This window comes from Vanellus vanellus (genome assembly GCF_965231255.1).
Source record: "Vanellus vanellus genome assembly, contig: HAP1_SCAFFOLD_1773, whole genome shotgun sequence".
In the NCBI taxonomy this organism is placed as follows: domain Eukaryota; kingdom Metazoa; phylum Chordata; class Aves; order Charadriiformes; family Charadriidae; genus Vanellus; species Vanellus vanellus.
In genome coordinates this window covers 1-23,549 of record NW_028128365.1, presented here as the reverse complement: position 1 = coordinate 23,549, position 23,549 = coordinate 1, and the positions used below count along the sequence as shown (strand labels likewise).

The window sequence follows — 23,549 nt, the reverse complement described above, 5'->3', positions numbered from 1 at the left end:
GTGTCCCCCGTGTCGTGTCCCCCCCCGGGGCTGTCCGTGTCCCCCCCCCGTGTCCCCCCACCGCATGGAGAGCTCTGTCCCCCCCATGTCCCACCCCCGGGGACATCCGTGTGCCCCACAGTGATGTCCCCTGTGCCCCACTTTCCCCCGCGGGGGGGGGGGGGGGGGGGTGTCATCATGGGAGGGCAGAAGGGTGTTTATTCGGGGGCGGGTGGGGATCCCATGGAGGGTGTCCGTGGGGTTGGGGGGTGGGGGACAGGGGATCCTATTGACCCCCCCCAAACCCCCATAACCCCTTCCAGAGACCCCAAGACTCCCCATGACCCCCCTCAGGGGCAACCCAAGACCCCTCCAAACCCCCATAACCCCTCCCACGGGCACCAAGACCCCCATGACCCCCCCCAGCACCCACATAAGCCCCCCCACGGGCAGCCCAAAACCCCCCCAACCCCCTCCAGGGGCACCCTAGGACCCCCATGCCCCCCCCAGGGTCCCCCATGTCACATCAGGAGGCGCCACGACTTGGGGGGGAGTAAGGGGGGGTTTATTAAAAGCAAAAGGAGGGGGGAGGGGCCCCCCCAAGCCAGGGGCAAGAGGGAAATTTGGCAAAATCCATGTCATCCCCCCCAAATAAATACACAGCGTCACCCCCCAAAGAGAGGGCGGCCAATCAGCACCCGCCCCCCCCCCCGCCCCATGGCGCCAGACCCCCCCATGGCACTGGCCGTTGGGGGGGGCAAGGGGGAGTTCAGCCCTGTGTGCCCCCCAGGAGCCGTGGGTTGGTTCCTGGGACCCCCACGTGAGGGTCTGGAGTGGGTCAGTCCATGGGGATCTCCCCCCACTTGGGGGTCTGGAGTGGGTCAGTCCATGGGGATCTCCCCCCACTTGGGGGTCTGGAGTGGGTCAGTCCGCGGGTTCCCCCCCCATGTGGGGGTCTGGAGTGGGTCGGTCCGTGGGGGTCCCACCGTGGGGGTCCGTGGGGGGTTCCCCGCCGTGGGTCATACCGTGGTCCCGCTATGGGTCGCTCCATGGGCCTTCCTGTGGGTCCCGCCGTGGGTCAGAGCGGGTCGCTGCTGTGCGTGCCGCCATGGGTCTGACTGAGCTCTTCCCGCAGCCCCCGCCGTGGGTCAGTCGGCACGTTGCCGTGGGTCCCGCCGTGGGTAGCCCCACTTGGGGGTCAGTCCGTGCCCCGTTCCTTCTTCAAGGTCCTGCCGTGGGTCGCCGCGCGCTCCCGCCGTGGGGTCGGGCCACGCTCATCCTATAGGTCCCGCCGCAGGTTGCCCTGCACCCCCGCCGTAGGTCAGCCCGCCTCTTACTTGTGGGTCAGCCCCATGCCCCACGCGTAGGTCCGTGCCCCGCCGTGGGGCACTCCGGCTCAGCCGCGACACCCCACACTGCGGCTGCTCAAGTCCACGTTCCACGGGAGGGCTCAGTGCCCCCTGTCCGTCCCGTCCCGTCCCGCCGCCGTGGGACAGCGCCGTGGGGCAGCGGGCAGCGCCGTGGGGCGGGTCACTGGGGGGCAGGGGTGGGCGCCGTGGGGCGCAGCTCGGCCGAGAGCGCCTCAAAGGCCTCCAGCATGGCGGCGCGGACCCGCTCGGTGAGCGCCGGCACGTCTGCGGGGCCCAGACCCCGGGTGGGCAGTGGGGGCAGCACCTGGATCACGCACTGCCCTGGGGGGCCGGGGTTGGGGGTCGGCCCCACAGCTGCCCCACAGCCCACCTGGACGTGTCCCACCCCTCCCCAAGCCACCCATGTGCCCTACAGCCCCCCGATAACACCCCTAAACCCCTCCATATATCCCACGTGCCCCCCCAGACCCACATGTATCCCCCCCACAGCTCCCCAGCCCCATATGTACCTCACAGCTGCCCCTCCAGGTACCCCCCTAGACCCCCCCGTACACCCCAATACCCCCCCAGCACCCCCAGACCCTCAAACCCCTCCCCAGCCCCACATCCATGTACACCCCAGATTCTGTCTAGCCCCACACAGCCCCCCCCCCGAAACCCTCCAAGTGCCCCCCCCAAACCCCCGGAAGCCCCCCCAGCCCCCCAGGTGACCCCCCCCAGACCTCCAGGAGCCCCCCAGACCCCCAGGTGCCCCTCCCAGACCCCCAGCTGCCTCCCCCAGACTCCTGTGTCCACGGCCCCTCACCGGCAGTGAACCTCCGCTCCTGTTTGCTGTAGAAGTGCTGGTAGGAGGAGATGACGATGGGGACAACGGGGACCTGAAAGGGGGGACAGAAACGGGGGTGGGATGAAGGGTACTACCCCATGGCTGCCCCACGGCTGCCCCATGGCAGTCTCTGCCCCATACCTGGGCCTGGACGGCAAGGTGGAAGGCTCCCCGCTTGAAGGGGAGCATGGAGCCACTGTGGTTGCGCGTCCCCTCGGGGAAAACCCACACTCGCACCTGTGTGTGTGGCGGGGGTAAGATTGCAGGGGGGCTGCCCCACGGCGAGGCCGCCCCACGGCCAGAAGGGAATCAGCTGCGACCACCCCACGGGGAAGCGGGGCTGCCCCACATGGCTATGGGGTAGGCAGGGGGCTGCCCCGGGTAGGATGAACAGCACGACACAACCTCCCCCCCTTCCCCAGCCCCACAGCCGCCCCACAGCCGCCCCACTCACATCCTGGCTGAGCATGGTGTGGGCAGCCTCGGCCATGACGCTGATGGCGTCGTGCGTGCGCTTGCGGTCGATGAAGATGATGCCGCCGAGCCAGCAGGCCACCCCCACGGCCCCCATGTAGAGCAGCTCCCGCTTGGCGATGGGCACGCAGCGGTCCGGCAGCACCTCCATCATTCCTGGGGGGCTGCTGTTAGCCGTGGGGGGCCAGCTATGGGGCTGGGGGGGTGGCTATGGGGCTGGAGAGCGGCTACAGGCACACACTACTGCAGCAGCACCTTTACCGTCTTTGGGGGTTGGTGCTAGCTGGGGAGGCAGCTATAGGGCTAGAGGGTGGCTGTGGGGCCAGCTATGGGGCTGGGGGGGTGGCTATGGGGCAGCTATGGGGTTGGAGAGTGGCTTACGGGCACACAGTGCTCCAGCAGCAGCTCTGTCATCGCTGGGGGTTGGTGTCAGCTGAGGGGGGAGCTATAGGGCTGAGGGAGTGGCTATGGGGCAGCTATGGGGCATACACGAGCAGCTATCTGGGGCAGCTACGAGTATCCGCCAGTCCAGCGGCAACTGCACCATGCCTCGAGCTGGTGTTAGCTGGGGGAGCAGCTGTGGGGCCAGCTATGGGGCTGGGGGGTAGTTATGGTGCTGTGGAGCAGCTATGGGGCGGGCTACAGCCACACACTGCTCCAGCAATGGGAGGGACCGCATCTGCTGTGGGGCAGCCGTGGAGGCTGGACAGCGGGGCTCGAAGGGTGGCCGCAGGGTCAGGCTATGGGGCAGCGCCGTGGGGCAGCCGTACCCAGCAGGTCGAGAGAACTCTGGTGATTACTGACGACGACGTAGGGCTGTTGCGGGGGGAAGTGCTGAGCACCCCGAACCGCCATGCGGATGCCATAGAGGTGCTTCACGTGCTGCATCAACCCCCGGATGATCCTGATGAAAAAAGAGGGGGACACAAGCGGTGACACCCCCAAAAAGCCGCCCCACATCCTCTCCGCCCCATGGGGTGTCCCCAAAGCGTCCCCCTACTTCATGTTCTCCACGTCGCGGCCCCGCAGGGCGCAGAGCGGGATGGCCACCAGCGCCAGGAGGAGGATCCAGCCGTTGTAGAAGCCCATTTTGCAGAAAAAGCGGAAGGAGCCGCTGCGCTCGTACAGCACCGGCAGCAGCAGCAGCGCCAGCGCCAGCGCCGCCGTCCCCACCGTCACCTCCATGGCGCCTGCGGGCACACAGATTCAGGGTTGGGGGGGTGGATCAGAATCCCCCAGCACCCCCAAAAATCCAGACATCCCCCCACCAGGACCCTCTGACCTCCCCAGACCTTGCTGGGACCCCCCAAGGACCCCCAAACCCCACCAGGATCTCCACTTGGGGACCCCCAGAAACACAGACACTCCCCTCCAGGACCCCCTGACCCCCCAGAACCCCCAAACCCTGCCAGGATCCCCCACTTTAGGACCCCCAGACACACAGACAGCCCTCCCCAGGGCCCTCCAACCCCCCAGAACCCCCAAATCCCCCAGGATCCCCACTTGGTGACCCCCCAAAACCCAGACATACCCCCCAGGATCCTCTGACCCCCCTAGGACCCCCAAACCCCGCTGAGATCCCCACTTCGGGACCCCCAGAAACCCAGACACCCCCCTCAAGTCCCTCTGACCCTCCAGACCTTTCCAGGACCCCCAAATCCTGCCGGGATCACCACCTCAGGACCCTCAGAAAACCCCACCCCACTCCCGGGATCCCCAAACTGTCCCCGGACCCCCAACCCCCCCCCCCCCCCAGCAACTTCAGTCGTCACAGGGACCCCCAGACCGTGCTGAGACCCCCCCCAAACCCTACTAGGACCCCACGACACCCCCAAACTCCCCAGCACCCCCAAACCTTGCTGGTATCCCCACCCCCTCCCCAGAACCCCCCGGCACCCTCCAGAAACCAGGGGGACCCCCCAGACCCTGCCGCCCCCCCCCCAAATCCCCTGACCCCCCCCAAACCCCCATTGCCTCACACCAAAATCCCCCAGCTCCTCCCAACACCCCATAGGGACCCCAATCTCCATCTTTAACCCCTCAAAACCTCCCCGTTCCCCCCTCCCTTCCCTTCCCCTCCCTTCCCCGGGGCCGTGGGGCGGGTCCCTCCCACGCAGGGCCGGGGTGGAGCCGCCCGTAGGGCCCCGGTAAAACCGGGCGGGGCCGGGCGAGGCCCGGTGGGGCCTTAGGGCGGTTTCCGCCTTCCTTGCTCCCGGCCCAGGCCGCGCTCCGACCCCCCATGGGGACCCCCGGGACCCCCACGACCCCCCACAGCCTCACGGCCCCCCACAGGGCCCCTACAGAGCCCTCCCGGGCTCAGCAGCCCCCGCCGGGCTCAGCAGCCACCCCCCCCCTTCCCGGTACCGGGCGGGGCCGGGCGGGGCGGCGGCTGCGGCGGCGGCGCGGGGCCTTCCCGGCGGCGGCGGAAGCGGAAGCGGCGTAACTGATGTGCGGCTCGAGCAGCCAATCAGCGTCGCCCGCTTCACTCCCGGCGCGTCCCGCCCTCCCCCCCACCCACCCTTGCGCCGTTGCCGTGGCAACCAGGCATGGCGGCGGATGAGTGGGCGGGACTGCGCGTCGCCATGGAGGGCGGGGGAGCCGGCTCGCGCGCTGATTGGGCGGCGAGGGCGCGGCCAATCAGCACCGGCATCCTGAAAGGCACCGCCCTGCGGGGCTACTGGACCAATAGAAAGCGGTCGCCCCGCCCCACTGCCTGAAGGAGGGGCCAGCTGGTTTTAGTGCTGACCGCGCCACCCAATAGCAACCTCCGGAGGGGGGTGTCCGGCAGTGAGTGGCGGGCGGGACGGCCAATGAAACGCAGCGGGGCGGGGCAGGGAGGGCGGTGCCGCGCCGGAAGGGATGAAGATGGCGGCGGGTGCGGGGCGGCGGGACGGCGGCCCTGAGGGGCCAAACGGCGGCGGCGGCGGCGGCGCCTTCGCCTGTAACCTCTGCCTGGAACCGGCGCGGGAGGCGGTGATTGGCCGCTGCGGACACCTGTACTGGTGAGGGGCGGGGCTTGGGGGCGGGGCCAGGGGGGTATGATGGGCTATAGGGGGCGTGGGTGGCTATAGGGGAGTATGGGGGCTATATGGGGGCGGTATGGGGGCTATAGGGGGAGCTATGGGGGAGTATGAGGGCTATATGGGGTCTATGGGGTCTATGGGGGTATGGAGGCCTATAGGGTGAGTTATGGGTGTGCTATGGGGTCTGTGGGTTTCTTGGGGGGGGGGGCTATGTGGTCTAGGGGGGCTATATGGGGTCTATGGGTGGGCTATAGGGGGTATGGGCCGGCTATGGACTCAATGGAAGGGGTATAGGGGGGCTATAGAGTGAGCTATAGGGGAGCTATGGGGTCTGTGGGGTTTATGGGGGAGCTATGGGGGCTATAGGGAGTATATAGGACTATAGGGTGAGTTATGGAGCATCTGTGGGGAGCTATAAGGGGTATGGGGGGCTATGGGGAGGTAGGGGGAGTTACGGGGTGGGTTATGGGGTGAGCTACGTGGGCTGTGGGTGGTATCAGAGGGCTATAGGGCGCTATAGGGTGAGCGATAGAGGGGGCTGAGGGGTCTATGGGGGCTGGGGGGCAGAGCTATAGGGTGAGGAAGGGCTGATGCCGGATCCCCCCTTGCAGCTGGCCCTGCCTGCACCAGGTGAGTGACCTCCCCCGGGCTGGGGGGGCCCGTCCGTGGGGCAGGCCCTGCCCCGAGCCCTGGCTGGGGGGCCGGGGGGGCTCTGGCTGGGGGGTTCTGTGAGGCAGCGCTCTGGGTCCCGCAGTGGCTGCTGACACGACCCCGCTGCGCCGTCTGTGGGGCCGCGATCGACCGGGACAGCGTCGTGCCCCTCTATGGGCGGGGGGGCACCCGCCGGGACCCCCGGTGAGAGGCTGGGGGGGGGGTAGTTGGGGGGCTGGGACCCCTGATGGGGGGCTGGGGGGGGGGTTGGGGGGAGGAATTGGAGAGCTGGGACCCCTGATGAGGGACTGGGGGGCTGGATGGGGCTGGGGGGGGGAAATGGTGGGGCTGAGACTCCCGATGGGGGCCTGGCGGGGAGGGTTGGAGGGGGCTGGGCCCCACTGTGAGGGGCCGGGGGGTTTTGGGGGGGCCACCTGGGGGGGGGCATGACTATGGAGGGAGGTTTCTGGGCTATGGGGCACTGTTACCCGTGGGGGTGGGGGGTGGTACAGAGGGGAGAGGGAATGTGGGGTAGGAGCTCTATGGGGCCCGGTGGGGGCTATGGGCCTGTGTCCCACCCCTCACACAGCCCCCCCAGGATGGAGACACCCCCCCGCCCCCGGGGACAGCGCCCAGAGCCTGAGAGCCAGGGGGTGAGTGCCCATCGTGCCCCACATCCTCCCCTGCCCCAAACCCCTCTGCCCCACAGCAGCCCCCCCCCAACATGTGTCACTCTTGTCCCCCCCCCTCCAGGTGCCCCCCCCGACCCCTTCCAGTGGTTTCCACGTTGCCTTTGGCTTTGGCGCTTTTCCCTTTGCCTTCTTCAGCGCCTCCCCCCCAGGGCCCCCCCCAACCCGCACAGGTACGTTGTACTCACCCCCACCCCCCTCATTCCCCCCAGGGACCCCGAAAACCCCCAGAGACACCCCCAAGGGCTCAGGGGTGCTCCCAAGGAGGGGGTGTGTGGTTTGGGGGGTTCCCCCCTCCTGGTTGGGGGGCAGTTGTGCCCCCCAACTGATAGGGGGTTTCGGGGTGTCCCTCCCCCACAGGAGACGCAGGGGACCCTCCCGCGGGTTCATTGGACTCCATCTTCCTCTTTATCGCTGCCGCCTTCTTCCTCTGGCTGCTCAGCGTCTGACCCCTGGGGGGGGGCCACGGGGGGGGCAACCCCCCCAAAGAGGTGAGGGGGGGGGTTGCCCCACCTCCTCCCCCCCCCCCCAACTGTAATTAAACTGATTCCCCCACCCCCCCGAGTCTGTTTTGAGGCAGTTCAGGGTTTTGGGGATCCAAAATGAAACACAAATTGGGAGGGGGGGAGGGGTGTCTGCCCCCTCCCCCGGAAAAGATCTGCTTATATTTTTTTTCCCGTTTTTTAATGATTCCAATAGAAAACGGCTCTGCCCCTTTAAGGAAGAACAGGGGGGCGGGGCTCCCCAGGGTGTGTGTGCTGTAAGTGCTTTGGAAGGGGCGGGGCTTCCCCATAAAGCCTCCACCCCCGTGGGCAGCCCGGGGGGGCGGGGCTTGTGCCACAGTGGGCAGAGCTTGATCCCCGGCAAGTTCCCAAGAGGTGGGGCTTGGGGGGGGTCATTCCCCCTCCATGGGCGGAGCTTGCCGAGGGGGGCGGAGCTTTGATCCCTGTCCTTGGTGCTGATTCCCACCACAGTGCTTTGACAGTGGGGGGGCGGCGGGGCCTGCCGCCGAGGAAGGGCGGGGCCTGCCGCCGCGGAAGGGGGTGGGCGGGGCTACCCACCACCCCCCAAGTAGAGGGGCCGGGGGCGGCGGGGGCCGCGGGGGGGGGCGGGGGTCCGGCTGCGGTTGGCGGGCGGGGCGGGCCGGCGGCGCACGTGGATGACGCGTGTGTCCATCACCTCACAGTCCACCTGCATCATGGCCTCCAGCCCCGCCCCGCCCCCCGATAGGCTCTCTGCAGGGGGTGGGGTGGGGGGTGGTCAGGTAGGGACCCCCAGGGCAGGGGGACACACACCCCCAGGGACAAGGGGACCCCCCTCAGGTGACTGTGAGCCCCCACCAGCAATGGGGAACCCCCAGGTGCTGCCCCCCCCCCCCCCCCCAGGGTCAACGGGGAACCCCCAGGGACAAGGGGACCCCCCACCCCAGGTGGACTGTGCGCCCCCCAGGGCAATGGGACCCCCTGCAGGAAAAGGGAGAACCCCCAGTGAAATGGGACACAACCCCCCAAGGGCAATGGGAACCCCCCCAGGTGACTGTGAGCCCCCCAGAGCAACGGGGACCCCCCCTCTCAGTCACTGTAACACACACACACACCCCCCGGGAGATGGGGGAACCCCCCCAGGCAATGAGGAACGCCCCCAGGTGACTACATCCCCCACAGTGATGGACAGCCCCCCCCGGGAACCGGGGACACACCCCCCCCTCTTTGGACATGGGGTCCCCCAAATACACTGGGGGGACCCTGAGGACCTTGGGAACTCCTCCAAAACCTACACAGGGCCCCAGTGGGGTGGGAGAATGTGAAATGACCCCCCCGTCGGGCCATGGGGACCCGCTCCCCGCCCATGTGGACCCCCCCAGACTATGGAGACCCCCCCACAGAAAATGGGGGGCTTTCCCGCTCACCATTGAGGGCGGCCGCGGGCATCACCAGCGACATCTTCGGCCGCGATGTCTTGTTGTGGCTGATGGCTGGCAGCAGGAGGTGGTCCTTGGGGAGCACGAGGGGGCAAACACGGTATTGGGGACCCCCCCATACGCAGAACCCCCCAAGCCCCCCCGGACCCTCTCCCGTACCCGTCGGAAGGAGACGACATAGAAGGTGTCTTCGCGGCGGTCGATGGCAGCCAAAAAATGGGGTTCGGTGCGGTCGGGGCGGTAGAGCTGGAGTTGCCCCAGGGGGGGTCTGGGGGGGGCACGGGGGGGAGGTCACATGGGGGAGTGGGGGCAAGAAATGGGGAGGGGGTGTATTTGGGGGAGGGTTGGGGGGACATGGGGGGTTTGGGGTCCAGAAGGGTTGGGGCAGTTTGGGGGTCCAGGGAGGTTTGGGGGGATTTGGGGGGAGATGGGGGGGTTCTGGGGGGGTTGGGAGGGGGTCAGGGGGGGTTCGGGGGGGGTATTGGGGGGGTTGGGGGTTTGGGGAGGTTCTGGGGGAGGACTGGAGGTTGGGGGGGGATTGGGGGGGTTCAAGGGGGGTTGGGCATTCAGAGGGGGTTTGGGGAGGGGTTGGGGGTTCAGGGGGGGTGTCTCACCTCTCAGGGTGTGGGGCAGTGGCAGGGACGAGGCGGGAGGAGGCCGGTGCCTTCCAGGGGGGTGAAGCCTGAAACTGCTTCTGGGGAGGTCAGGGACAACCCCCCAGTGCCCCCCAACCCCCCACCCCCCCCCCGGACTCCTCTCAAACTCAAGGACCCCCGAATCAACCCCCCAGGGTGCTACAAACCACCTCCAGCCTTCCCTGGGAACTCCCCCCAGCCCCACAGACCCCAAAAATCCCTGAGCCCCCCCCCCCCCGGGGTGGTGGGGGTTCCCCAGAGCACCTTTTCCCCCCCCAAAATAAACCTGGGGACTCTCCCCACCCCTCACCTGGCTGCGGGGTGGTCGGGAGGGGGACCCCGGTTTCCGTCGGTCGATCTGGTGGCGCCGGACCCATCCGCTGAGCTCATCCGCCAGTCTGGGGGGGTCAGTGGGGCCAGGGGGGGCTCATAGGGACATCCACCCCCACCTCCCCCACCCCCCCAATCCTCCCATCACCCTCCCAGTCCCACCCCCCCCTCCAAATCTCTCTCTGCACCTCCTTAACCCCCCCCGTGCCCCCCCTCCCCATGGCCCCTCCTTGTGCCCCCCCAAAAACCCACCGCAGGGACTCGGTGCGGTTGAAGCGACGACAGTCGGACGCCCGGAACAGCCCATCCATCTCCCGCAGCGTCACCGCCGCCAACGAGGCGTTCCTGGGGGGGGTCGGGGGGGGCTTATTGGGGTCAGAGGGTCATGTTTTGGGGGGTGGAGAAGGGGGGGGGCATTGAAGACCCCTGGGTTTAGGAGGGGAGGCAGTGGGATGCAGATGAGACTGGGGGGACGGTAGGGATTTGGGGGGAGCAGTGGGGTGAGGGGGTCCCATGGGGTTTGGGGGGGGCCCAGTGGGTCTGGGGGGGGTTGTACATACCTGAAGGCGGTCCTGCCGGGGGGGCCAGGGGGCTCCTGGCGTAGCCCCGGGGGGGGGGCCCACGTGTGGGGCAGAGGGGGGGCGGCGGTGTCCCGTCCTCCCCCTTCGGATACCCCCAGGAGGTGCCGGCGGCCCCGCGGGGGGGGATGGGCAGGGGGCGGCTGCGAGAGGCTGTGGGGGAGGGGGTGGGGGGTGTTAAAGAGGTGGGGGAGCAGTTTTTGGGGTGCCCCCCCCCCCCCCCCCCCCGACACCCACCTGCGGGGTCCCAGGTTGAAGGCGAGGAAGAGGAGGAGGGCGGCGAGGCAGGCCAGCGTGCGGGGGCCGGGGCGCGCCTCGGGGCTCTGGGGGGGAACACGGGGGGGTCAGGACCCTGCGCCCCCCCCCCCCCCCCCCGGGCCCCCAATAATGGTCCGTGCCTGTCTGACCCCTCCCCACACCCCAATAATGGTTTGTGCCCGCTTTGATCCCCCCCCGCACTCCAATAATGGTCTGTCCCTGCGCAGCCCACGGTGGGACCTCCCCAAACCCCTCTGCGATGGTACACTCCACCCCCCGAATGGTATGTTCCACACGGTCCCCTTATGCCCCCCCCCCCCCCCAAGTGGTACAGTCTGTTGCCATGGTAATCCCCCCATCATTATGGGATGGGGGAGCAAGGAGTGTACCATTATGGGATGGGGGGAGTACCAGCGGTACCATTATGGGACTTGGGATGGGGGGGCCCGGGCTGTGCCATTACGGGATGGGGGGGGCCCGGGCTGTGCCATTACGGGATGGGGGGGGCCCGGGCTGTGCCATTACGGGATGGGGGGGGCCCGGGCTGTGCTGCCGGGGCACAGCCCACGGCAGGGCCGGGCAGGGGCGCCCCCCAGACCCCCTCCCCCCGCGTCCCACCTGGCCCAGGAGGGCGTCGAGGCGGCGGCGCAGGAGCCCGTTCTCCCGGCGCAGGCGGTCGTTGTCGGCCAGGGCCTGGCGCAGCCGCTCCTCCAGCCCCTGCACGTACTCCTTGCGCCGCCGCCGCGACTGGCACGCTGACTCCCGGTTCTTGATCATCCGCTGCTGCCGCTTCAGCACCTTCACCTGCGCCCGCGGGGTCAGCGACGGGGAGGGGGGGCATCAGCGGGGCGGGGGGACACCAAGGGGGGGGCCGGGACACCCAATGGGGCGCGGGGGGGCACCCCTGGGGGAGAGGAGAGTGGGGGGACACCCTGGGGCGGGGGACAGGGCAGGAGGAACAGGGGACACGCAGGAGTAAGGGGGGGATCCCGAGGGGTGGGGGGCACGCGGGGGGGTTGGGGGTCGCGTAGGGGGTCAGGGGTCGCATGGGGAGGGGGGCAGAAGTCATGTGGGGGGTACTCACGTCGACCTCCTGGGGGCCGGCAGGGGCGGGAGCAGGGGCCGGAACGATGGTCTTGGCTTCGGGTTTGGGGGGGCCCGGGGGGGTGCGGGGGGGCCCCCGGGCAGGGGGGGGCAGGCACAGGACCCCCGGCAGCAGCAGCTCGGCCGGCGACAGCAACACGGCAGGGGCCGGCACTGCGCAGCCCCACAGCCCTCTGCTCACCCACGGCTCCCCCCCTCCCCCAAAACAACCTCCGCATTGCTCCACACCACCCCGCCCCCACAAAGAACCCCCAAACCACCTCCTCATCCCCCCACATCCCCCCAACCCTCCTTTCCCCTTTCCCCAAACCCCCCCTTAGACACCTCAATCCCCCTTCCCCCATGGTTCCCCCCTGCCACACCCCTCCAACCACCCCTCCCCATGGCTCTGGGAACCCCCAGGCCACCCCAATACCCTCCCCATTGCTCCCAGCCCCCCCAGCCCCCCCCAGTGCCCCCGGCCTTACCAGTGATGGCTGCGGGCAGGGGGGGAGCGGCTCCAGGCAGCGGCTGCAGGAGGATGGTTTGGGGGGGGCTTGGGGCAGCCCCCCCGGGCCCAGTAGCCCCCACAGAGGGCTTGGGCTGGATGGGGGGGGTCCGTCGACTGTGGGGGGGACCTTCTGCCTTCACGGCCCGTGGCGCTTTCCCTGCAGTGGCATGGGGGGGGGTCAGGGGAGTGCTGGGACTCCCCCCCCACTTTCCTATGTCTGTCTATCTGTCCTCGGCTTACCAGTGTCCGGGGGGGCACAAGGCAGAGGGGGGGTCGGTTCCGTCTTCACCCCCAGCTCGGGGGGGCTGAGGGCCTGCGGGGACAGAGGTGAGAGGGGGGAGAAGGGCAAAGGGGTGGATGGGGACGGGGACACAGTGGGGGGCGGACGTACCCAGGTGGGGGGCTCGGAGGCGGAGGAGAGGCCGGAGGAGTCGGAGCAGTGGGAGGAGGTGGGGGACCCCGGCTCCGACTTCACCTGTAGGTCTGGGGGGGAGGGGGTATGAGGCTGGGGGGGGTCCCTAACACCCCCCTTCCCCAGCACCCCGTAACCTCCCCAACCATACCCAGAACTCCATACCCCCCTGAACAACCATATGTCCTTTCCCCAGCCCCCCATATCCTCCCCCACAGCTCCCCAGGCTCCCCCCCCAGCACCCCATATCCCTCCACGCCCCCCATATTCCCCCCAGCCTCCCATATCTCCCCTCCCAGCCCACCATCCTCCCCCCCAGCCTCCCCCATCTCCCCTCACAGCCCCCCATATCTGCCCTCCCAGCCCACCACTCTCCCCCCCCCGCCCCCATATCCCCCCCCAGCCCCTATAACTCCCCCCCAGCCCCCTATAACTCCCCCCCAGCCCCCCGTATGCCCTCGCACCACCACAAGAACCCCCGCAAACCCCCTCTAAACCCCCTTCTGCCCCTGCCCCCCCCCCCCCCCCTCACCGGGGAAGAGGCTGGGGGGCTCCTGGTCCCACGGGGGGTCAGGGGGGCTGGCGGCCTCATCCCCCTCAAAGGCACAGTCGAACTGGGAGGGGGAGAAATGAGGGTCCTGGACACCCCCTCAGGGGGGCGGGGCCGGAAAGACACTACGTGGAGAGGGGCGGGGCTTGAGGGGAGGCGCCCCGGAGGGGGCGGGGCTTACCATGGGGTCGGGGTCCAAGGAGGGGAAGAGGTGGGCGGGCTCCAGCCTGTCGTCAAGGCAACCATAGAGCGCAGCATCTGGGAGAGGGGCGGGGTTACACCAAAAGGCCACGCCCCCAATATCACTAACCCCGCCCTCAACGCACTTCACCCCACCCCCAGAGGTTTAACCTCGCCCCTACCTGGGACCGCCCCCAAGCCCCGCCTACTGTCCTAAGCCCCGCCCCCCGCAAGCCCCCCCCCTCACCCCCCCCCCCCGCGCCTGCACCGTCCCGCCCTTTCCCGGCGCACGCGGAACAGGCCGCCGCCGCCGCCGCCCCCCCCCCCGAGCGACCCGCCCGGCACCGCCCAGGCACCGCCCAAGCCCCTACCCCAGTCCTCGGCCCCCAGCAGGTTGTCGGCCCGGAACCGCCCCGCGTCGCTCAGCACCAACAGCTCCGGCCCCAGCGCCGCCATCTTCCGCGCGCTGCGCCCCGCCCCGCCCGTCCCTGTCCGCCCCGCCAATCAGCGCCGCCGCCGCCACCCGACTAATGGGAACACGGCTCGCCCGGCCCGCCCCGCCCCGCCCAGCCCGTCCCGTGCAGCCGCCCTGCAGAAGGCGCATGCGCGCTGCGCGACGCGCACTTCCGCCTTCCACCCCTCCCCCCCCCCCCCGCCCCGGTGGTGTTTAAAGGGGCAGCGCCCACAGACGCCTGTGTCCCTTCCCCGCCCGCCCTCCCCCCCCCCCGGACGCCTGGATCCCTCCTGCAGCCCCGGTAGGACCCGTTCCGCCCTTCGGAGGGTGAGAGTTTCCATGGTAACCCCGCCCAGGCCTGCCGCGGCCTAGCTGGGGGGGCGTAGCCGGATGTGACGCGAGGAGGCGGGGCTTGCCGGCCGCCGGGGGTAGTCGCCCAGGTGGGAGCAGGAGAGGCCCGCACGGCCCCGCGGGTGGGGGAGGGGGCCCGGACACGGGGGTCCCCTCTGGGGTGGGGGGGGGGGTCCCTGATGCCCGGGACCCCCCGGATCAGGCTCCGCCTCCTCTCTCCCATAGGCCGCCGCTGGAGAAACGCGATTGGCCGAGGAAGAAATGGAAGGAGGCGGTTCAGCCAATGGGGTGGCAGCACCACAAGGAGCAGCCAATGAGGCTGGAGCAGCTGGAGAGCAGGTGGCCAGTGGGCAGCGAGCGCCCGGAGGTTTGTCCAATAGGGAGGGAGGGAGCTCAGCACCAGCCAATGAAGAGCACAGGGGAGGCTGTGCAGTGGGGGAGTCGCCCAATGGGATTGCAGTGCTGCAGGGCTCGTCCAATGAGGGAAGGGGGAGCTCTGGCTCAGCCAATGAGCAGCTAGATGGGCAGCCAGCAGCTAGAGTCTCAGCCAAGGAGGAGAGCCGAGGCCTGCGGGGTCCAGGCAATAACGACACCGGACACAAAGAGCCAACCAGTGAGATCGTGGGATGCCAGGGCCCAGCCAATGAGAGGGCAGAGCCCCACGACCCGACCAATGAGACCAAAGGGCTGCATCACCCCACCAATGAGGATGCAGTGCCTGATGCCCCAACCAATGAGGACACAGCACCTGATGCCCCAACCAATGATGATGCAGCGCCGCAAGCCCTAACCAATAAGGACACAGCACTGCAGGACCCAACCAATGAGAATGCAGCGCCTGAAGCCCCAACCAATGAGGACAGCAGCCTCCAAACGCCAACCAATGAGAGGGCAGGACGCTGGCCTCCTGCCGCCCTCCCAGCTCCACCCAATGAGGCATCACCCTGCCGGGCAGAGCCCGCCAATGCTCAGTCACCGTCCAATGGGGTGGAGGATCCGTGGGACTGGTCACGCGAGGAGGCGTGGCTTCGGGTGCTAGTGGGGGAGGGGGAGGAGGGGGAGTGGCTGGAGGAGGGGGAGTGGCCGGAGGAGGGGGAGGAGCCAGAGGAGGGGGAGGGGGGGTGGTGGGTCAGTCCTGACTCTGCCTTCTCCAAACGGGTGGTGCGGCATGGGCGTGGCCTGCCCCGCCCCGGTCCCGGCTCCTGTTGCCGCGTGCGATTGGACGCCCCTCCTGCGGGGGCAGGGTCAGGGTGGGCGTCGCCAGCGGTGGGGGCGCGGCCAGGGGCGTGGCACACCCTGCGGCTGGGGGAAGGGGCGGGGCGGTGGGCGTGGGCGCTGGACGCCTGCCTGGAGACCATGGGGGTGGGGGAGCGGGCATGGCTTCGGCCAGCGGGCTCACGGGAGGGGCTGCGGGTGTGGCTGGGGGCGTTCACCACCCCGCCCTCTTTTTGGGCGGAGCCGGAGAGCGAGCGGTGGCGGGCGGTGCGGGCGTGGCAGGAAGGGGCGGCAGCTTTGTTAAAGGCTGGGTGGGTGGGGCCAGCAGCCAGGGCGTATGCCCAAGCGCTGCGGGCGGCGGTGGCGGGGGCAGGGGGTGCCACGCCCTCGGACCCTGCCCGGGCGGGGTGGAAGGCGGAGCTGCACGCCGAGCTGGCCCTGTGCCAGCTGCGCCTGGGGCTACCCGCGGCGGCGGCCGCCAACGCCGGCAAAGCGCTGGCCCTGCGGCCGGGCTACCTGGAAGCACGGTACCGGCGGGCGTTGGCGGCAGCGGCCATGAGCGACCTGGAGGCGGCAGCCGCCGATTTGACGGCAGTGTTGAGGGCAGAGCCCGGCCACGCCCGGGCACGGCGGGAACTGCGACGGGTGCGGGGCGCCGCCCGTGAGAGGGACGCACGCTTGGCCCGACGGCTGGGCCGCCTCTTCGCCTGATTGGCCGCGGCATTAACAAAGGCGTGCTTCACTAGGGTTAGGGGCAGGCAGGGGTGTCCCCTTCCCTTCGGTAATTAGCAGGAGTGTTAATGAGAGGTGCTTTCTTAGGGGGCAGGGGGGTCTGGGGGAAGATCCCCCCCGCCTCCGGTAATAAAGAGTATTGTTAATGAGAAGTGATTAATTAAAAGGGGGGGGGATGCAGCACTGGCGGTGCTGTCACCATGGAGACACTGGTCCAGGATATGCCCATCCCTCCCCCCCAATTAGCAGCCCCTAATGAGGGCCCCGCCCTGTGGCCACAGAGCTGCCCCTCCCCCTGTATCAATATAGAGATTTATTGAACCATCAGCAGCGAAACGCATGGGGGGGCGGGGCAGGGGCGGGGCTTGGCATGCAGATGGAGTGGGGCCCCGCCACAAAGCATCCTGGGAGGCCCGCCCACCGGGAGCCCTGGGGGCGGGGCCAGAGGCGTGGCTTGGGGGGGCAGGGGGAGGAGGAGCATGGGGTCAGGCGTTGCCATGGCGATGCCGTACCCGTTGCTATGGGATCTTGGGCGTCGCCATGGTGAGGGCACGGTGATGCTGGTGACGCCCAGCGCTGTTGCCATGGCGGCGCAGAGGGTCTGCGGTCCCCGAGCTGTCGCTAGGTCATCACTAGGATCCCCAGCGTTGCCACGGCGATGTGGTACCCATTGCTATGGGACCCTGGGCATCGCCATGGCAACGGCACACCGAGTCCTGTTGCCATGGCGATGCTGAGGGTCTCTGGTCCCCCAGCTGTTGCTAGGTCGTCACTAGGATCCCCAGCGTTGCCATGGCAATGTGGTACCCATTGCTTCGGGACTCTGAGTGTCGCCATGGCAATGGCACGGTGATGCCCAGCGCTGTTGCCATGGCAATGCGGAGGATCTCCGGTCCCCAAGCTGTCGTTAGGTCATCACTGGGATCCCCAGCGTCGTCATGGCGTCTGGTTGGGTGGGGGCGTGGCCGGGGCGTGGCCGGGGTGGGCGTGGCCGGGGCGTGGGGGTTGCTAGGGCTCCCAGTCGTTGTCGTGGTGCTGGGCGGCGATGATGATGACGACGGTGAGGATGGTGCAGAGGACAATGGCGGCGATGCCTACGGCCAGGCTGATGAAGGAGAAGTTGCGCGCCTCCCGTGAGGCGATCTCGGCCGACACGATGTCCCCCCGCGCCACTGCCGTGCGCACCTACGGGTGACACACACGATGGGGGCTTCACCTGCACCCCCCCCAGCCCCCCCCCCCCCATCTTCCCTCCCCAACCTGCACGGCCTTCACAATGGCGACGACGCCGGTGGGCCAGAAGCAGCAGAGGGTGGTGAGGACGGCGATGGGCAGGTAGTCGTGGGGCGCCCGGCGCCCCTCCAGACCCCCCGGAACCCCCAGGGGGGCCCCCGATGACCCCCCCAAGGTCCCCCCCACCGACACCCCCACAGGGCCAGGCAGGGGGCCGGGGCCAGGGCCGGGGGGGGCTGCCCCGTAAGCCTGTGGAGGGGAGAGAGGGGTGTTTATGGGGCGGGGCCGTGGTGGGGGACATGCCCCCCAAGTGGCCACACCCCGAGTGGCCACACCCCCTCAGTAGCCACGCCCCCCCGGCCCTGCTGTGTTCCCCATAGGCCATGCAGCCCTTGCCCCCCCATCAGGCCACACCTCCACTGCAGAGACCACGCCTACTTCCAACAGACCCCGCCCCCAGAGCCTTCCCTGCAGGCTCCGCCCCTTTACCAAGAAGTTCCGCCTTTTGGCTGATGCCCCGCCCCTTTTCACTGACCTGCCTGCAAGCCACGCCCCCTCTCAGACCCAGGGCCTCATAGCCCCGCCCCTCCCTGCCAGCTCTATCCCCTCCCTCTCACACCCCTTCCCCTGTGACCCCCGCATGCCCCGCCCCTCCGGCAAGCCCCGCCCCCGGTGAGCCCGCCCCACAAGCTCCACCCTCTCCTCCCCTTGGCCCCACCCCTCCCTGCCAGCTCATGCCGTGCCCTCATGCCCTACCCCCTTCCCCCCATTGGCCCTGCCCCCGGCAAGCCCCGCCCCGGAGCCCCGCCCCTCCCCCCTCGGCCCCGCCCACTCACGGGCCCCACGGGGTAGACGGGGACGTAGGCGGTGCAGGGCTGGAGCTGGAGGGCGAAGGGGGGGGGCGCGTAGGGCAGGGGGGGCTGGGGGGGCGCCCCGTAGGGCTGGGGGGCGGCGGGGGGGGGCCGGGGCAGCGTGGCGGCGTGAGCAGCGGCGGCGGCGTGCGGCCCCCCCCCGGCCCCCGCCAGCCCCCGGGGGAGCGTGGCCGCCGCCCCCGCCGCCCCCCCGAGGCCGGCCCCCCCCCGGGGCAGCGTGGCCGCCCCCGCCAGCCCCCCCCGCGGCAGAGTGGCCGACCCCAACCCCGGTACCGGCGGCGCCGGGGGGCCGTAGGGGGGGGGAGAGGCGTGGGGGGCCCCCTCCGGCGCTCCTGGGGGGAAGAATGACGTCAGAACGGATGACACCCCCCTCCCCGCGACCCCCCTACCCTCGGGGACCTCCCCCCACCCCACAGACACCCCCCTCACTCCCAACGTCCCTCCCCCGACCTCTCCCCGGATCACTTCCCCTCCCCCCCAACCCTCGAGAACCCCCCCCATCGACAATGCCCCCCACCACCCCGCCGAGAACCCCCGACCCTGGGGGACCCCCCCCCCGACCCCACAGACCCCCCCCATCCCCATCGCCTACCCCAAAATTCCACCGCCCCCCCCGATCCCCTCTCCCCCCCATCACATTGGCCCTCTCCATAAACCCCCAAAGTCCCCCAAATCCCCCCAAAACCGCCCTTCCCCCCCCCCAAGGCCCCGTTTCTGGGTCACTCCCTCCCCGCCCCCCCCCCCCGAGGCTATTTATAACGCGACACGGGAGGGGGGGAGGGGGGGGTCGCCCCGGGGACGTGCACAAGCGTGTGCGACCCCCCACCTCCCCCATCGACCCCCCATCCCCATTCCGTTCCCCCCCCCCGCCCCCCGCTCCGCACCGGGTTTTTCGGCCGCCATGGCCGAACCGGGACCGGGACCCCCAACCGGGGCCGATGCAAAGCCCGGGACGGATCGGAACGCGGATCCGGATCCGAACCGGTCCCCGGGGCCGGATCGCCCCCCCCACCCCCCCCCCCCCTGCTCTTCCCGGGCCGCCGCAAAGCCCGGGCTGGAACACAGCCGGACCGGACCGGCACCGGGACCACACCGGAACCTGGACTGGATCCACCGGATCGGATCAGGACCAGTGCAAAGACCGGGATGGATCCGGCCGGACCGGGACCGACCCACCCACCCCCACCCCCCCAAAATAAAACCCGGACTGGATCTCCCGGACAGGGACACCCCCCACCCCCCAAAAAAAACCCGGACTGGATCTCCTGGACCAGAGCCTCTGACACCAGGGAGGCCGTGAGGGACTTTATTGACTTTTCCAGTGATCCCAAAAGAGCCGTTTTTTGGACCAACATATCCACTTTGGTCCCTGAGAGGGGGGGCTGGAGTGTTTGGGGGAGAGGGGGTTCAGAGGAACCCCAGGAGCGTTGGGTGTTGGGGGGTTGAAGAGTGGAGGAGCTCCCCCAGATTTGGGGGGGTGCGAGGTCCGGGGTCCGGGGGGGTCCCAAGGGGGGTTGGGGGGTGTCAGAGGGGGCCGTGGCGGCGCAGGAGTCCCCCAAAGCTGTCGAGGGTCCCCTGTAGGGCGGCCCCCAAGCGGGCGGCGTCGGTGTGGTGACAGCAGGAGAAGGCGGTGATGGCCACGCGCAGCCCCCCAGGGGGGTCGGGGGGGTCCCTGGGGTCGGGAGGGGGCGGAGGGGACACATGCCCCACTCCCACCCCATAACCATCGGGCACCAGCGGCCCCCGCAGCAGCCAACAGCCCCCCCGGGAGTGAACCTGGGACACACACACACGCACAGCGCTAATGTCCCCCCCCAAATCCCCCTGGGACCTCCCCCCCAAACCACCCCGGTACCCCCCAAGTTCATTCCAGCAACCCCCAAAACCCTCCCAGCGACCCCCCCCAAACTGGTACCCCCCTGAAACACACCCCGGATGCACCCAAACTGTCCCCCCACCGTCAAAATGTCCACAAGCCCCCCCCCGCCCCCCCCAAACGTGCCCAATCCTTCCCTCAGCGCACCCCGAAAGTCTCTGGAGATACCCCCAAATACCACTGCCCCCCCCCAGTCCCGGGGGTCCCTGAGGGGGGTCTCACTGGGGTGGGGGGGTCCCCGGGGGTGTTTAGGGATTGCCGAGGTAGTTTTGGTGGGGTCCTGGGGAGTTTTGGGGTGTCCCAGGAAGAGCGTGAGGGGTAGCGGGGTGGTTTGGGGGGTCCCAGAGGGGTTTGGGGGGGGCATTAGAGGTATCAGGGAGGGGGTTGGGGAGTCCCGGGGGAGGAGGGTGTCCCTGGAGCGTTTTAGGAGTCCTTGGGAGAGTTTGGGGGTCCACAGAGGGGGTTTGGGGGTGCCGTGGGGATGGTTTGGGGGTTTTGGGGTGTCCCCGGGGGGGTTTGGGGGTCCCCGGGGGGGTTTGGGGTCCCCAGGGGATTTTATTGGGTCCCTTGGGGACTTTAGGGGGGGCGTTGGGGAGGTTTGGGGGGTCCCGGGGGGGCTTCAGGGTCCCTAAAGGGGTTTGGGGGTCCCCAGGGAAGTTTGGGGGGTTGGGGGGTTTCAGGGGTCTCTGGGGGGTTTCAGGGGTCTCTGGGGGATTTGGGGGTCCCCGGGGGTGTTTGGGGGGGGGTTGGGGGTACCTGGAGGGTGCAGAGGCGGAAGTGGGTGGCGATGGCGTAGGAGGGGTCCAGGAAGATCTGGGGGAGGGGCTCCCCCGCGGCGATGGCCGCCTGCCGCAGCCCCTGCAGGTGCCGCTCCGCCCCCTGCCCCGCCAGCACCTGCAGGGGGCGGGGCGCACGCTGGCCACGCCCTCTCCTGGCCTTGCCCCCAAGCCCCGCCCACCCCGGCTCCACCCCACGGCCCCTCACCCAGACTCTGCCCCCCTGTGACCCCGCCCACAAGTCCCCACCCCGTTGCCCTGACCACGCTGACCGCGCCCACCCTGGCCCCGCCCACCGAGGCCCAGCCTCCCCATGGCTCCACCCCCACACGTGCACGCTCCCCTCCCGCCCCACGGCTCCTCCTCCATCCCGTGCCCCGCCCACCCCCTGACCCTGCCCAGCATAGGCCCCGCCCACCCGAGGCCCCGCCCACCCCTCACCTCCCGCCTGCGCCGGTTCTGCGCCTCCACCGCCTCCCGCAGCAGCGCCCACTGCAGCTCCTCCTGTGGGTGGGTGTGGTCAGCCGCGCCCCCGGAAGCCCCGCCCCCATATCTTGACCCCGCCCTACCTGCTCGTGGGGGCGGTCGAGGGCGCGGGCCAGCGCCAGGCAGGGGGGGCCGGGGGGGCGCAGGAGGTCGGTGCAGCCGGGCAGGACGTGGCGCAGGGAGGTGGGCTCGCAGGAGGCGCAGAGGGTCCCGTGGGTCCTGGGGGGCACCGGTGGGTCCCCCGTGGGTGAGGGGTGTCCCTTCCCCCCCCCCCCCCCAGCGTCACCTCCCCCCCGTACCTGTAGAAGGCCACCTGCAGCGCCACCTGGACGATGGCCTCCGGCCGCTGCCCCCCGGCGCCCCCCAACCCCTCGTGGGAGAAGCAGTGGACGTCCACGTCGGCCGCCAGGCTGGGGGGAGGGGGGAGGGGGGGAGGGGTGACACCCCGCCCCTCCCCCAACAGTCCCTCCCCCTCCGCGCACCACCCCCATCCCCTCCTCCATCCAAAAGAAACCCCTATGTCTGCCCCCCATCCCCCCGTGACCCCCATGACCCCCACGACCCCCGTGACCTCCAAGACACCCCTGTGACCCCCCTCACCCCTCTGACCCCTCCGTGACCCCATGACCCCGTGACCCCACAACCCCACGATGCCCCCGTGACCCCCCGTGACCCCCCGTGACCCCACCTGTCCAGGTGCCGTTTGGCGCGTTCCACCTCGAGGGCAGTTTCGGGGCTGAGGCTGAAGCGGAGGCGCTGGGGCGGGGCCGGTGATGTCATCAGGGTGGGGCCAGGCTCCGGGTGGCGGCTGGAGGGAGGAGCTGGTGATGGCGGGGCAGGCCCACCCACCCCCCCCAAACCAGGAAGTCCCGCCCCTCTCCGTCCCACCCCGCCCCCTCACCAGTACTCGAGGGCGTGGTCCACCATCTCGGCAACGACGGCGCCATCAATCACCGCCGGGTCGTAGACGACGCCGCAGGTCCCGTCTTCCCCCACAATGAACTATGGGGTGGGGTCAGTGCCCAGGAAGTCCCGCCCCCGGGCCCTCCCTCCCCCACAGACACAGCTTCCGGGAGCAAAACAGGAAGTCCCCTCCCAACCCGCCCACCTCCAGGGGGCCACAGCACCCGCAAACAGGAAGTCCCGACCACCAGGCAGCCTGAAAAAGGAAGTCCCACCCCCCACTAGGGCCTAAAACCGGAAGTCCCACCCCCACTAGGGCTTAAAAGAGGAAGTCCCGCCCCCACCAGGGATTAAAACAGGAAGTCCCCCCCAAAAAAAGGGGAAGCCCCGCCCACCTGGAGGGTCTTGTCGAACCAGCGGTTGCCGCTGTTGGCGCAGGCCCCGCCCCCGTGCAGCACCTGCCCGGCCCCGCCCCCTGGGCCCCGCCCATCGGCCACCGCCAGCACCGGCGAATCAAGGCTGAGCGCGAAGAGGCTGCGCTGGATCCGGCCAATCGAGGCCCGGTTCAGTCGGTCTGTGGTGGGCGGGGCTTCAGTGGACACCTCCCTCACAAGCCCCACCCCTCACCCTCCCCCCAAAACCAGGAAGTCCCGCCCCCACTATGCCCCCGGGACAGGAAGCCCCGCCCCTAGACACCCCCCCGAAGCCATAGTCCCGCCCCCCATACCACCCAAAATAGGAAGTCCCGCCCTAATCAGCATCCAAAACGGAAGTCACACATAAGCCCCCCCCCCCCCCGGATTCTCCAGGGAGGAAGTCCCGCCTCTCAAGGCCCACAAGACAGGAAGTCCCGCCCCCCAGAACCTCCCCAGAGGGGAATCCCACCCCTGGGGCCTGTAAAGAGGAAGTCCCGCCCCCAGTTAACACCTAAAAAGGAAGTCCCACCGCCCGGACACCCCAAAACAGGAACTCCCACCCCCAGCCAGGAAGCCCCGCCCCCAGGCCCCGCCCACTCACCCCGCATCAGCAGGCGGTAGGCCCCGCCCCCAGGCGTGGCGGTGCTGCCCCGTCAGCAGCCCCAGGGGGGCGCCCCCCCCGCCCCGCCGCGCCGCAGCGCCCCCAGCGCCGCCCCCAGCGCCGCCGCCCCCAGGGGGGTCCCCTCCCCCACACACGCCTCCACC

General features: G+C 69.8%; 5 protein-coding genes across 13 annotated transcripts; 1 reads left to right on the top strand and 4 right to left on the bottom strand.

Annotated features, from left to right (window-relative positions):
* Positions 1 to 533: 533 nt before the first annotated feature.
* AGPAT1 (1-acylglycerol-3-phosphate O-acyltransferase 1) lies at positions 534 to 5,058 on the bottom strand. 3 transcript variants are annotated; one of them, XM_082500418.1, is made up of 7 exons: positions 5,014 to 5,058; positions 3,650 to 3,839; positions 3,420 to 3,553; positions 2,630 to 2,805; positions 2,317 to 2,412; positions 2,155 to 2,227; positions 534 to 1,670 (listed from the first exon to the last, which is right to left on the bottom strand). In XM_082500418.1, the coding sequence occupies exons 2-7, from the start codon at positions 3,832 to 3,834 to the stop codon at positions 1,510 to 1,512; spliced, it is 825 nt and encodes a 274-aa protein (XP_082356544.1). In that variant the 5' UTR covers positions 3,835 to 3,839; positions 5,014 to 5,058; the 3' UTR covers positions 534 to 1,509. The 3 variants fall into 3 exon arrangements, with proteins under 3 accessions (XP_082356544.1, XP_082356545.1, XP_082356546.1); XM_082500419.1 differs by lacking the exon at positions 5,014 to 5,058 and adding an exon at positions 4,290 to 4,344; XM_082500420.1 differs by lacking the exon at positions 5,014 to 5,058 and having other exon boundaries at positions 534 to 1,282; positions 3,650 to 3,899.
* Positions 5,059 to 5,506: 448 nt separating this feature from the next.
* LOC309684522 (E3 ubiquitin-protein ligase RNF5-like) lies at positions 5,507 to 7,495 on the top strand. 3 transcript variants are annotated; one of them, XM_082500416.1, is made up of 6 exons: positions 5,507 to 5,645; positions 6,284 to 6,302; positions 6,427 to 6,527; positions 6,913 to 6,976; positions 7,077 to 7,185; positions 7,373 to 7,495. In XM_082500416.1, exons 1-6 carry the CDS (start codon positions 5,509 to 5,511, stop codon positions 7,459 to 7,461), a joined length of 519 nt encoding a protein of 172 aa, XP_082356542.1. In that variant the 5' UTR covers positions 5,507 to 5,508; the 3' UTR covers positions 7,462 to 7,495. The 3 variants fall into 3 exon arrangements, with proteins under 3 accessions (XP_082356542.1, XP_082356543.1, XP_082356541.1); XM_082500417.1 differs by having other exon boundaries at positions 5,507 to 5,651; positions 6,922 to 6,976; XM_082500415.1 differs by having other exon boundaries at positions 5,507 to 5,651.
* Positions 7,496 to 7,919: 424 nt separating this feature from the next.
* Positions 7,920 to 14,113, bottom strand: ATF6B (activating transcription factor 6 beta). 5 transcript variants are annotated; one of them, XM_082500421.1, is made up of 16 exons: positions 13,842 to 14,113; positions 13,472 to 13,548; positions 13,273 to 13,354; positions 12,720 to 12,811; positions 12,569 to 12,641; positions 12,306 to 12,485; positions 11,819 to 11,991; positions 11,353 to 11,538; positions 10,714 to 10,799; positions 10,459 to 10,629; positions 10,151 to 10,243; positions 9,879 to 9,966; positions 9,548 to 9,624; positions 9,093 to 9,201; positions 8,922 to 9,006; positions 7,920 to 8,247 (listed from the first exon to the last, which is right to left on the bottom strand). In XM_082500421.1, the coding sequence occupies exons 1-16, from the start codon at positions 13,924 to 13,926 to the stop codon at positions 8,066 to 8,068; spliced, it is 1,839 nt and encodes a 612-aa protein (XP_082356547.1). In that variant the 5' UTR covers positions 13,927 to 14,113; the 3' UTR covers positions 7,920 to 8,065. The 5 variants fall into 5 exon arrangements, with proteins under 5 accessions (XP_082356547.1, XP_082356548.1, XP_082356549.1 ...); XM_082500422.1 differs by having other exon boundaries at positions 9,548 to 9,615; XM_082500423.1 differs by lacking the exon at positions 10,459 to 10,629.
* A 2,414-nt stretch (positions 14,114 to 16,527) lies between these two features.
* Positions 16,528 to 19,281, bottom strand: LOC309684521 (proline-rich transmembrane protein 1-like). The gene is made up of 5 exons (XM_082500414.1): positions 19,212 to 19,281; positions 18,579 to 18,659; positions 18,292 to 18,371; positions 17,483 to 17,704; positions 16,528 to 17,407 (listed from the first exon to the last, which is right to left on the bottom strand). The coding sequence occupies exons 1-5, from the start codon at positions 19,228 to 19,230 to the stop codon at positions 17,231 to 17,233; spliced, it is 579 nt and encodes a 192-aa protein (XP_082356540.1). The 5' UTR covers positions 19,231 to 19,281; the 3' UTR covers positions 16,528 to 17,230.
* Positions 19,282 to 19,617: 336 nt separating this feature from the next.
* LOC309684520 (carnitine O-acetyltransferase-like) lies at positions 19,618 to 23,533 on the bottom strand (the record flags this gene model as incomplete). The annotated part of the gene is given in 11 exon segments (XM_082500413.1): positions 19,618 to 20,103; positions 20,960 to 21,097; positions 21,421 to 21,483; positions 21,549 to 21,684; positions 21,765 to 21,875; positions 22,154 to 22,273; positions 22,367 to 22,467; positions 22,764 to 22,942; positions 23,386 to 23,407; positions 23,409 to 23,464; positions 23,467 to 23,533. Coding segments are annotated over 11 exon segments (1,245 nt in total), but the record flags the coding sequence as incomplete, so codon positions are not given.
* Between the last annotated feature and the right edge of the window lie 16 nt (positions 23,534 to 23,549).